This window comes from Pavona decussata, unplaced genomic scaffold, assembly GCF_977016875.1.
Source record: "Pavona decussata unplaced genomic scaffold, jaPavDecu1.1 SCAFFOLD_51, whole genome shotgun sequence".
Taxonomy (NCBI): Eukaryota; Metazoa; Cnidaria; class Anthozoa; order Scleractinia; family Agariciidae; genus Pavona; species Pavona decussata.
In genome coordinates this window covers 877,112-890,386 of record NW_028145473.1, presented here as the reverse complement: position 1 = coordinate 890,386, position 13,275 = coordinate 877,112, and the positions used below count along the sequence as shown (strand labels likewise).

Genomic DNA, 13,275 nt, shown 5'->3' with positions numbered 1-13,275 from the left:
TTATCCAGGTGGATAAATTGCTCTCCAGCGAATAAAATGTACTCCAACCAAAGCTTTTGGCAAGTTTTTCACACAATCCCATACTTAGATTAGACAGACGCTTCTACTTTATACACAAATTATAGGGCTATAACGAAATTCTTGTACAAATTTTATCTGCCGCATAGCGCCGGACCTATCCAGTGGATAAAATTATCCGCTGTTTGAACAACTGGAGCCAGGCTTAAAATGTTCTATCACATTTATTCCATTGCGCATATGCCACACATGACATTCCAATCTTAGCAGTATGCAGGATGTTTGTCCCAGTCTCCTGTAGCTCAGTGGTAGAGCATCCGAACTAGTAATCGGATGGTCTTCGGTTCGACTACTGATAGGAGCACTCGGATTTTTTCCGAGTATGCCTGTGCCACTAACTGAATAATACATCATTCTCATATTCATACTAGAAACTCCAAAAAAGGAGATAAAATGTCCGTGGTTGCGATCCGTAAAAGAGAACACCTCCTAATTCGGCAGGTTATCCTTTCATTTTCTGTGAATTCTGTGTAATCACAGGTTGCCAACACCTTTTTCAAGGCAGGTTTTCACTGGCGATGGAGTGGGAGTCGGAGTCGGAGTCGTGTGAGCGCTTCCGACCTAGTGAAAATCGAAAATCGGAGTCGGAGTCGGAGTCGGAGTCGGAGTTGAAAGCTGGACGGAATCGGAGTCGGAAGAATCAGAACGGTTCCATTTTCTTCCGATTTCGCTTATGGCTCCAACGCTTATGATCCAGTGAAAACTAGATTGTCGGAGTTGTAAGCAGAAGCCCAAGAATTCGATCAACTACCTTCAATGCTATAATGTACGGTAATTTTTCCCGTCCTGTATAAAAACCCACGTCATATCCTCCCCCTCCCTATCCCACTCCCCGCTTTTCAGATGGAAGCTTAAGTTAAATTTGGACCTGTGATTTTCTAACTTTACATTCATTCCATTTATTTTTTTTTTTTGGCCACGCCTTTCAGACGCTTCCGGTTCGTAACTGTTAAGAAATACGATTAAAAAAAATCTCAAAAATTCACTTTCTATTTTCTCAACTGCGGTACTTATGAGCAGCGTACTTACACATCAAAATGCTTTGTTACGTTTTACAAAATGGCTTCCAAAACAATGAAGGAAAATGGTAAACACTTGCTACCATAGCTTAAACCGCCCTCCCCCTCTTCAAATTTTCATACACGGGGTAGTCGTTGACATAAATAAAAAGATACTTAATTACGTACACTACCTCCAAGGAAAGGATGAACATTCTATAGCAAAACAATCCCTAAGAATATCTGTTGACCTTCATTATAGCGGTCAAACTGGCTTTTACTCCAGTCTCATGAAGATGAGTGAATACTATAATTTCCCCAACTTTAATTATTACACATTGAATGAAAATAACTTCAAACAATATATAGATCTTATGAGAAAGAAATATATCTCTTATTGGCACCCAACCCTTCAACACTCACAAAAACTCAGCTTTTATTACACAATCAAAGAAACTTTTGGCCCCTCTGCTTACCTAGATCTCACAAGGAAAAACGCTTCTAGGAAAGCATTAGTGAAACTAAGAATAAGCAGCCACAAGCTTTTGATTGAAACAGGAAGATACGACAACATACCCCGTAATGAAAGGATGTGTAATGTTTGCAACCGTAAAACCATTGAAGACGAAATTCATTTTTTATTAGATTGCCCAAGTTACTCTTCTTTAAGAGATATGTTCTTTTCTAAAATAGAACCTAGCCTTCCATTTACACGACTATTAGTAAAAGAAACTTTACTATTGCATATAATGAACTCAACAGACTATTTTATAAACACTCAATTAATTTCATTTGTTTCCTCGTGCTTCCAATTGAGAGATAAACTTCTCTCCGGAATGATTACTTCTACTGTATGAATAGTTTAAAATAAGCAAAGACTTCATTTACTTTATTTTATTTTATTTTATTTTAAGTTATCTTAAGAATTAGTTAACGAATTAATAATTAGCTATGAATAGCTTTTGCAATACTGTATTTGTTATAGTCATGCAAATAAAGCTTGTTGTTGTTGTTGTTGGGTATAAATTGCACGTGGACGTTTACTTCAGATTACATGAAGTGAAGCTTGAGACAGAAACGGTTGCTATCTATGCTAACCTAAGCATCACTTTATGTAATTTTAAGTAAATGTCTAAGGGTGATTTATTCTTCGAGAATGAAAATTTGAAAAGGGGAAGGACGGTTCGAGCTATGGAAACAAGTGTTTACCTTTAATAAATTATATGTGGAAAAAATCGTCCATTATCTTGTCCCCATGTGCGTGTTAATACAAACCAAATACAACGGTGAATATGAATTAAGCGGCCAACCAATTTTTGTTCAGAAGAATTAAAGTACACCCTACGTTGTTTGTTCTAACGTGTACCTGAATTAGGGAGAACCGTTGAAGTAGTGCAATCGCTGCGATTTCCAAACGACGAAGATACAAGAAACATCATCACATTACGCCAGAGTGTACTACTGTTTGTTAAAAGCCGGGTTTTAAATTCTAGTAAATTCATGCATGTTGTAATCCTGAAAGATGATGATGAAAAATGTGTAACTAGTCCAAATATATATATCCAACTACTTGTAGCATTTCCAATCTCCACCTCGTTAGGAGGCAAATATATGCAATTCTAGTTGGGTATATTCCAGTCAGAGATATTTAATCGGACACAGAGCCATGAGATGTAACATTTGTTAACAAAATCTAAATAATCACGTTTTACGGACTCTTACAGCGTAGTGAACTCAACCGGGGCCACCGATAAAACCGTCGCTTTGAAATTTAAAGACATGTTCTCGTTTTTTATTGGTTTACAAACAACCAAAGCCAGACTCCTTTGTTATAAACGTGACTTGTGATTGTCTGATCAATGTTGGGTTGCCCCGGTTGAGTTCGTTGCGCTGTAATACCAGCAGAGTGAAGGAAGTGAAGAAATATTTTAAAGTTTGGGTTGAAAGAAATGTTCTTTGTTAGAAACACCGAGTATGCATTGCTGGACTACGAGTAGTGGACTACTTTTGTTAGGGATAATAAAGGAAGTGAAAGACGCGCTCGTGAAAATTCTCCTCCACGAGGAGGCAAAAGGCAGTTTTCGCGCTCTCGCGTATTTTGCTCGCCTTGTTATTCCAAGAAAACTAAGGGACTTCTCGTAGTCTATCAGCATTGTCGAGTTTAACTTAGTTCGTGACAAGACATTCTTGTCTTCGTGTCGCAGGAAAGAGTGCCCCAGTTGTTGCGCGCAGTCAAGTCGATTTTGAATTTCCAGACTTCGAGTAGTCCATTACTTTTGTTAGTAAAGCAAGCGAAACACGCGCGCGCGTGAAAATTATCTCCTGCGAAGAGTCAGAAGGCAGTTTAAGCGGGCACTCGCGTATTTCGCTTGCCTCGTTATTTGGATCATTATTCTAAGGAAAATTACGGGACTACCCGTAATCTATCAGCATTTTTGAGTTTAACTTAGTTCCTGACAAGACCTTCTTGTCTTCGTAGCAGCTGAGCGCAGGAGAAAGTGCAGTTGTCGCACGCAGTCAAGTCCAATATTGCACGCGGGGCCTTCACGTAATCTTTGTCGTGTGTGGCGTAAGGAGCTAATATGCAAAGCCGTACAAATCCACTTAGCAGGCAGCCAGGAAGAATCCATTTGGTATCGTGGCTAGTTTGCAAGTACACCGGCGATTGTGTGTATGTGCGGAGGTACCTCTTATTATAGTGTGACATGTTGATTTTGACCTAATCAGTGTATGTGATCAGCCTCAACTTCAACAACGCTCTCACGTCCCCAAGAGCTCGTTTCCCGTTTCCGGCCCGTTTCCCGCGGGAATGCATGCCAAGCCTAACGATTTTAGACCATCACCGAAGGTTAGCTTCCCGAGATTTTAGTTTAAAGTGCCCATAACGGAATTTTTTTTATTTTTTTATCTGAATCTTTACATCACGCGAAGAACTTCCGCGAAAAAATTTTTCGATTTGAATGAAACGCAAATTTTTTATGAATTTTACAAATCTTTAAAATCTTATTTTATTGCGGTCCACCCGCCCCGCTGATGAGAATGCCGACGGGCTCACAATCGGGCCACGTGACATAGTCTGTGACGTACATTCAGGAACTCTCGAGTCTATGCACTTACTTGACCTTCAGTAAAGTACATTCGCGGCAGAAAGAAAATCGTCAGATTCACTGGTAGGAAAGAAAAAATTAGCTCCAAATAAGTATATCCCATGGCAGAAAACTTATCTGACATCTGACACGGAAAGTGAGCAAACCGCTGAAGAAAGCAGCTAGGACGAATTTGAAAGCGTCGAAGTCGAGGCGATAGATGGCGTCCACGAAACAAGTAATACGTGTGAAGATGATGATACACTCGAACCGTACGCGGACGAGCCGATAGCAGACGAAGAATGGCTAAAAAGATATCGCAAAGAAAAAGAGGAGAAGCGACGACTCGAGGAAGATTTAACGAAACGCTTGGGGAATAGAGTGCGTGTGAAGTTCTCACCTTCCATTTTGACTACGCGCTCTTCATTATCATCTGTCAAAATTAAACTATGGCCAAGTACTTACATACATTCGAACGAATTATTTTCCATGTAGGTGTACTTGTGGTAACTGTAGCCGTGATCAAATATCAGCGAGTGCTACTGCTGCAAGGAACTCGAAAGCAATTGGGAAGCCGGCGCTGACCTAGCGACATTGTTCTCGCGGCACTACAGGAAGGACACGCGTTGAACTGTGATAATAATAGCTTGTCTCGTTCTCTGAAATTTCGGCCAAAAATTTAATTGTAGGATGGAATTTGTTAGCTTGTTCATAAAGTTTACGAAATCCATTGTATCTTTTAGGTGCATACGTCTTGCGAAATGTTCGAAGTCTAACAAGAGTTGGCGTCTGATGTAAATATATATTCGCGTCTGTCACCGGTGTCGGGACAAATTTGAGCCCTTTAGAAATATTAAACGCTAACAGGCTTTCGCTAAGTTGTTGGTTTGAAAAATTCTTTATGAATCATATTTTTTCGTGCTTTTCTCTTTGTATCTCAATCCGTTTTTTAGCCAATTTTTTCTGCGCTCTTTGCGCTTGTTATTTGTTTTGTGCCCCTTTTCTGATTTTGAACCCCCGTTGTGGTGGTTAGGTTTTCAGAGATAACGCTGTTATACTTTTCAACACTTTTATTGTTTGCAGAATTCTGCAACACATGTGTGTACAATATTTGTTTGAGCTCGTTGAATTCTTGCTGCAGTTTATCTACCTTATCTACATCGTGGTTTACAATGTTTTCTGTGTTCGCCGAGGGCGACTGTTCTCGCATCGATCTATTTACAACGAAACTTCGCGGATCTCACGATCTATGAGAATATATACCAAAACAATTACGCCATATTTTATAAAACTTGCGACTGAGTTAACAGTGAGGTCAAACTATAAACCTCAGAAGGTCACAACGCTTAGAATGTCATAAGCGGGTGTGAATATTCAGTATCGAAAGCGGCTTACCATTCGCTTTTCCCTGCTCCTCTTCGAAGGTGGCTCTTGGTCTTCGTCTTCCTTTTGCTTAGCATGTTTTGAAGGATAAACACAAACGCCGATGTCATCCTACTTCAGTTCACGTTTTAAGTTTAAACCCGAATTCATCAGCCTTGTGAAATCCCCGTCATTGAAGTGCATCGAGCACAAGGACGAGGTCTTTCCAGGCGGGCGTTCACATCTTCCTTCACTGACTCCAGCATAAAATCGATCCATTTCTTTCGCCTCCTCAGTCTTTGCGGGCATGTGGTGCCAAAGTGAAAAAATTTAAAATGAAAAATTAAACCCCCCCTCCCCCCAAATTCAATGATGAATTCGCGTGCAAAGCAAAGCGCGCCATTTTCCCATCATTGAAATGGGGGGGGGGGGGGGGGGGAGGGGTGGTCTTAATTTTTCATTTGATCTGTCCAAGATTACACGGAATATACATGGAATCCTGGACAAGCTAAGATTGAAAAATCTCGGCTTATTCTACTTTGCGAAACGAAACGAAACGAAACGAAACGAAATGAAACGAAATATGCTGCAATAGGTGACAATCGGCATGAATGTCTTAATAACGTGATTTCAAGACGAAATTGCTGCCTTTGCAAGCTTATTTGATGACAATTAACGCCTTTTCGCAAAGTAGTAATTTTACAATATTACTATTTTGCGAAACGGCTTCTAAATTGCCTTTTAAACCCAAGTTAACCATCTATGCGCTTAAAATATCAACCTAAGTTGTCTGTTGGGCATTTTACATTTCTCTTTTCGCTCTTAAACCTTGTCCTGGCGATAAAGAAGCTCGTTTCGCAAAATAGTACTATTTTGCGAAACGGCTTCTAAATTACCTTTTAAACCCAAGTTAACCATCTATGCGCTTAAAATATCAACTTAAGTTGTCTGTTGGGCATTTTACATTTCTCTTTTTGCCCTTAAACCTTGTCCTGGCGATAAAGAAGCTCGTTTCGCAAAAAAGTAGTTTTGCTAAAAATTACTATTTTGCGAAACGGCTTCTAAATTACCTTTTAACCCAAGTTAACCATCTATGCGCTTAAAATTTCAACCTAAGTTCTCTGTTATGAATTTTCCATTTCTCTTTTCGCTCTTAAACCTTGTCCTGTCGATAAAGAAGCTCATTTCGCAAAATAGTAATTTTTAGCAAAATTACTATTTTGCGAAACGGCCTCTGAAATAGAAAATGACCTGAAAGGAAAGGAAAATTGGTTCGAGTCAGCGCGAGGTGTGAGTTAGCGAGGGTTCGAGTTATCGGGAGTCGACTGTACTATAAAATTACTACTCTGTCAAATGTATTTATTAAATAAATATATGGGCAATAATGACAAAATGGCTCTCCCTTATATTTACTGTTAAGTTGACCTGCATATAGCGGTCACCTGTATATAACAGACGCGGTCACCCTTTAGACTTCCTGAATACACAATTTCATTATCTTCTACCTGTATATAACGGTCACGAAATTGGGTTATGATTAACGAATAATGACAAGCTTTATTCATCAGCTCGTTAAATAGTAGCCACCAAGGCAGGGGTCTCACAAAAATACAAATATTAGTACTAAATACAACTACTAATACATGTCATCGCCGACGTTCGACACATGCTTGTGGCAGATAACTTAAGTGCCGAAAAAGCAGTTATTGTAACTGTAACAACACAACCGTACCACACTGTTCTCACTTTCGCCATAGTTCCCTGATTATAACCCTGTACCGTAATTTTTTAAAGTTGACAGCCGCGGTTTTTCACTGAAAGTATACTGCACCTCCCTTAAAGTGCACCACGGACATGTTATGGGCATTTTTGTCGTATTTATTGCGTTTGTCAATAAATGTAAATTGAGTGATTTTCCACTTAAAAACGTTGTCCATTAGCTTCCAGTAGACTTTTACTGCACCTCCCTAAAATACACCACGGACATTTCATCGGCCTTTTTATCGTGATTATTACGTTGCTGTTACTCGTTATTGTCAATTAAACGTAAATTGAGTGATTATTTGCACATAAAAATGCTATTTATTGACTTCTGGGGGAGTTTAAAGGAAACCTGTGTACAGCGGTCACCCTGCATATAACGGTCCCCTGGCCATTTCCCAAGGGTGACCGTTATATACAGGTTTGACTGTACTAAGAATTAACAATTATCATAATATATTTTACTGCAAAAGGAACTTCTTCGTCTTCAAGATGCCGAGATTAATGACAAAACAGACTATTGATATTTTAGAAGGTAATTTAGAGGCCGTTTCGCAAAATAGTAATTTTGCTAAAAATTACTATTTTGCGAAATGAGCTTCTTTATCGCCAGGACAAGGTTTAAGGGCAAAAAGAGAAATTTAAAATGCCCAACAGACAACTTAAGTTGATATTTTAAGCGCATAGATGGTTAACTTGGGTTTAAAAGGTAATTTAGAAGCCGTTTCGCAAAATAGTAATTTTGCTAAAAATTACTATTTTGCGAAACGAGCTTCTTTATCGCCAGGACAAGGTTTAAGAGCGAAAAGAGAAATGTAAAATGCCCAACAGACAACTTAGGTTGATAATTTAAGCGCATGGATGGTTAACTTGGGTTTAAAAGGTAATTTAGAAGCCGTTTCGCAAAATAGTAATATTGTAAAATTACTACTTTGCGAAATGGCGTTAATTGTCATCAAATAAGCTTGCAAAGGCAGCGATTTCGTCTTGAAATCACGTTATTAAGACATTCATGCCGATTGTCACCTATTGCAGCATATTTCGTTTCATTTCGTTTCGTTTCGTTTCGTTTCGTTTCGCAAAATAGAATAAGCCAAAAATCTCAAGACTTAAAATTGCGTGGCGAGATGGAGTGCTGAGAACTTCTAAGAACCGCATCTGTTCCATTAGAACCGATGCGTTACTTAACAATTATTCCACGAGCGCGCGTTGGATATGAGATGATAGATAGCCAACGAGGCGCGTAGCGCCGAGTTGGCTATAATCATCTCATATCCAACAAGCGCAAGTGGAATAATTGTTTTATTAAAAACAACCGAGAAATATTGCTAGATCTTACTGATTTCGCTGTGCAAGAACGACCAGAAGGCAATTTAATGGTCGCCATTTCTCGGCCATGGTATAATTGCTCATATACCATGGTCGCTAAGCCAATCAAATCGCTCGAATTGCATTATACAATGATGCAGTTTTTAATAATGATAATTATCCTCGTAAAAAAGGATTTACATACAATAATTTTTACTTAATTGACCTCGTTGCATTGGTCGCTTGTCTGTTTTGACTGAACTACGTGTCTTTTGAACACACAAGGAGTACATTCCTTGGGAACAAAAAAGTCAACAACCTCTTACAAAAGCGTTCTGTGATTGGTTCATACGCTTAAGATTCCTAGAAAAGCTAAAGATAGAAAATCACAAGACTCCATTGTGTTGTGCAGACTGCCCAAGGTCACTCCTCGTTTGTGTGTGAAAACAACATGGATATCCGAACATTGCTTTACAATCTCCGTGAAGAAGTGTCTTGTCTGGTGTGTTCGGACTTATTTAAGAATCCCAGACAGCTTTCCTGTTTACACAGTTTCTGTCTGCATTGTTTGAAACACTGGCATCAGTCGAGTGGCGGTCAAAATGCATTCAGATGTCCGAAGTGCCAAACCCTTAGCAGAGTGCCTGCAAGTGGCGATCTGAAGGATCTTCCGACCAGCTTTTATCTGAACGGCTTGATTGATGTGCTGGCCATAAAAGAATGCAACACAACCCAAGTAACGTGAGGAAACTGCGACAAGAAAAGCTCCGAGGCTTCGTACTGCTTTCATTGTTGCATATTTTACTGTGAACAGTGCTTAATTGCACACAACATCATGCGAAACAACAAAGATCATCGTATTCTTGCGGTGAAAGAATTCCAAGACAAGAACTATGAGGATGTATTGAAGCGACCCGTGTTTTGTCCAATACAGGGACATCAGAAAAAAGAGCTTGAGTACGTCTGCAAAAAATGCGATTCAGCAGTTTGCCCAGCCTGCGTCATGTTGGATCACAATGGCCATACTTTGAAATTAATCGAAGAAGAAGCCGAGCTCCAAAAGATCGAGATGAAAGCTCTTATAGAAGAACAAAGACAAAAGTTGCAGGAAAAGATGAATCTTGTTTCTCAGCTTGATGAAGACTACGCTAAACTGGTTCAACAAAGCGGAAACCTGATAAGAGATGTCGAAACGTTTGCTGATAACGTGATCAAAACAATTCAAGCGAAGAAGCAGAATATTATCTCTGAGGTTGAAAACGAAACAGGGAAGTTGCTTGAAAATCTAACAAAGAAAAAGGCTGAGATTGAAGAACAAATAAAGAAGATCGAATTATCGCTAGAAAAAGTTGAAAATTTGTTTACACGAAGTACAAACGCTGAAGTCATTCAGCTGAAAAAGTCATTGGGAACAATTCTTGAGGAAGTCAAACAAACCAAGCACAATTCCCGTGACCCTGAAGGTCTTCCAGCTTTAGCTTTTGTGGAAAATCACAAGATACTGCACATTGTCAACGGCGAAGAAATTGGCTTCCTGGAAAACCTGTATCAAGCAAAAGCAAGCGATTGTCTAGCTGAAGGCAAAGGAATCATAGAAGGAACTGTTGGGCGTGAAGCTCAATTCAATTTGACCACAAGAAACGCTAACAAAAGACAGTGTTATAATAAGCGTGACAATGTAACAGTAGAGTTGAGAGACGAGCATGGGCAAGAATTCGTGACAAAAGAGCAAATAGGTGATAACAAAGATGGAAGCTACAACATTAGCTATTCTCCTAGAGTTCAAGGTAGCTGTAAATTGTCAGTTAAGGTAAACGGGGAATATGTTTGTGGCAGTCCTTTTAATGTACTAGTAAAACCATTTCATGTCAAACCTGTTTTATCTTTTGGAGAACAAGGTTCGGATGTTGGAATGTTTAAGTCTCCTGTCGGGGTAGCAGTGAGTAACAGGGATGAAATAGCAGTAGCTGACCAGTCCAACCACAGGGTTCAAATCTTCAACATTAATGGCGATTTCATAAGATCCTTTGGTCGCCAAGGTAACGACCTGGGAGAATTTTACTTTCCACTTGGAATAGCCTTTGATAAGGATGGAAAGATTTTTGTAGCAGACCATTCTAACAATAGAGTGCATATTTTCAATGGGGAGGGTAGGTATATGGGTATGTTTGGTGGGAAAGGAAGCCTTGATAGTCAGCTCTCTTGTCCTTGGGGTTTATCCTTGGATAGTCAGGGTAATATTATTGTTGCTGATGCAGGTAACAAACTGATTAAGATCTTTTCCCCTGATGGCAATTTCCTCATGAAGATAGGTGGGCCTGGTTCTTTCAGTTGTCCTGTCCACTGTGTTCAGTGTGATGAATATCTCATAGTGTCAGATGCTGATGATCATAGCATAAACGTTTTCAGTAAAAAGGGGGAGTATAAGTATAAGTTTGGTAAGCAGGGGTGCGGGGATGGGGAGTTTAATCGTCCACGTTTTTTGTCAGTGACTAAGTCAGGACTACTGATGGTGTGTGATCAGAGTAATCATAGAATTCAAGTCTTTGAATTAAATGGTAAGTTTGCGACAAACGGTAGTAACTTAGGACAATTGAATTATCCTTGGTCCGTTGCAGTTTTAAGTAATAGCCAAATTGTTGTGTCTGATAATAAAAATCATCGAATTCAAATATTTGAATGAAAATTTCCCTCTTCACAAATTTCGAGGAGAACAATAAAATCTCTTTTATTTGATTTTAAGTTTGGTTGGAACCCTTCTCCGTTAACATATCCATTGTTTACAATCGTATGTTGTTCCTTTTGACTCAAACAGTATTTTAAAAAAGCCGGAAAAGAAAATAAAGCTGTAAGGTTTCTATTGCGGACATAGGTCAGCAAAGCAGAACAAACATCTGCTCAGGATTGGGCCCCTGTTTGACTTCAGTTCAGTTTCAATAAAAATTTCGTTTCTTTTCCTGTTAGCTTTAGTCTTGAGTAATAGGAAACAAATGAACTAATTTTTAGAAGCAATTTGAAACGCTTTTAATCAAGAAACCAAAATGTTAGCTTCCTGTTGTAACCTGAATTAGAATCAATCTTCGTTTGAACATCCGGGACCTGAAAGTGTTACATTAAGAAAATGTTTTCTTTATAAAGTTGTTTGATTGTTTTGTATTTTCTTGAAATGGAATGCCCTCGATATCTTTCTTTCTATGAGTTTTTGACACGAGCATGTTAACTGACGCAATACTGTTCGCTGGAAAGAGACATGATTGGCATAGAAGGAAGTGTAAGCAGCCATTACGGAGACCGCAACAACTCGGAAGATAACAAAACAATATTCAAAGGGGAAATCCAAATAGCTCTGCACGTGGGTTATAAATTGTGATACATTTCTTTGCTGTCCAAGACAAATGACCAAATTTACATGGCGGTAAATCTCTGTCTTAACATGAACGCGGTAACTCCCATTCTGTTCCTAGATAGTTCGGCTACATTGTACAAATTGAACGAATTGGAATTATTTCCAAGTCATTTTCAGAAACGTGAACTGATATTTTCAAGTTACGTTCTCGTTGGCGTTTTCGTTGTAGTTGCTTAATTCCCTGTTGTAATTCACTTTATGCCATATATTGGCTTGTTCGCCGCTCAAAGTTTACCCTTGCCACGAACAATATTTCCATTTTCATAGAATAATTATTAAAATGTACATAAATTATCAACGTTAAACATGGTGTACTCGAAAAAAATTATTGTCTTTTGGCTAACTATGATGAGGCTCAAAGTGCTGTGTGATTAAAGTGAAGAATCAGTTGCAGAAATGTTATGATAAAGATAAAAATAACCATGATAGATGAGTTAATCGTTTGTCTCACGATTGAGTCACAAAGATGTGGATCGCGACGTTTCGACCGCTATACTGCTGGTGTTCATCAGGCGATGGTGTCGACTGATTGCGTGACAGTATAAGTAGCACCTTGGTTTGTGTTGATTGGTGCGTTCCGATCCTCTCTTAGGCTGTTGTTGATTGGAGGATTTCGATCCTCGTCGTTCAGAGTAGAAATTGTTCCCTCGGCCGTCCGCCTTGGTACCGATCGGTTGCTGTGTTGTTTGATCGTGGGCATCCACGCTTCCGGAATTTCAATTCCATTATCCCTATTGATGTTGTCAGGGTGAAGTCTTATGTGAATAGCCTCTTTAACCCTACGGGTGTACCAATGTGGGTCTCGGTCAATAAACTTAACCTCATCCCAGAGCGGATAGTGGCCCGTTCTAAAACGGCGGAGGATTGGGTTCGAGCAAGCTGTATGTTCCTTAATCCTTTCATGCATAGATCTCCCCGTCTCTCCAATATAGACCTTGCCACACTCACAGGGAATCTTGTAGACTACTCCGTCTTGTTTTGCAGGGTCGACAGTGTCCTTAGGTCGCACTAGGTGTGATCTAAGTGTTGTGTCAGATCTGAAAACTGTCCGTATGCCTTGCTGTTGTAGGCAACGGGGAAGAGCCTCTGATAACCCTTTGACGTATGGTAGCACCGCAGTAGATTTAATTTCAGGCGCTGGACCTTTTGTGGCTGTTTGTTTCTTTGTTTTCGTAATGTTTTTCACAAACGAAAACGGATAACCGTTAGAAACAAGAACTGATGAGAGGTGTTTCTTTTCTTGCGAGATAACTGATGGTTTAGTTATGAGGTGTTT

At 39.4% G+C, this 13,275-nt stretch overlaps 1 protein-coding gene across 1 annotated transcript; it reads left to right on the top strand.

Annotated features, from left to right (window-relative positions):
• The first annotated feature begins 9,056 nt into the window (after positions 1-9,056).
• On the top strand, positions 9,057-12,841 carry LOC146480982 (E3 ubiquitin-protein ligase TRIM45-like). The gene has a single exon (XM_085108656.1). The coding sequence runs from the start codon at positions 9,429-9,431 to the stop codon at positions 11,274-11,276; it is 1,848 nt and encodes a 615-aa protein (XP_084964782.1). The 5' UTR covers positions 9,057-9,428; the 3' UTR covers positions 11,277-12,841.
• The last annotated feature ends 434 nt before the right edge of the window (positions 12,842-13,275 follow it).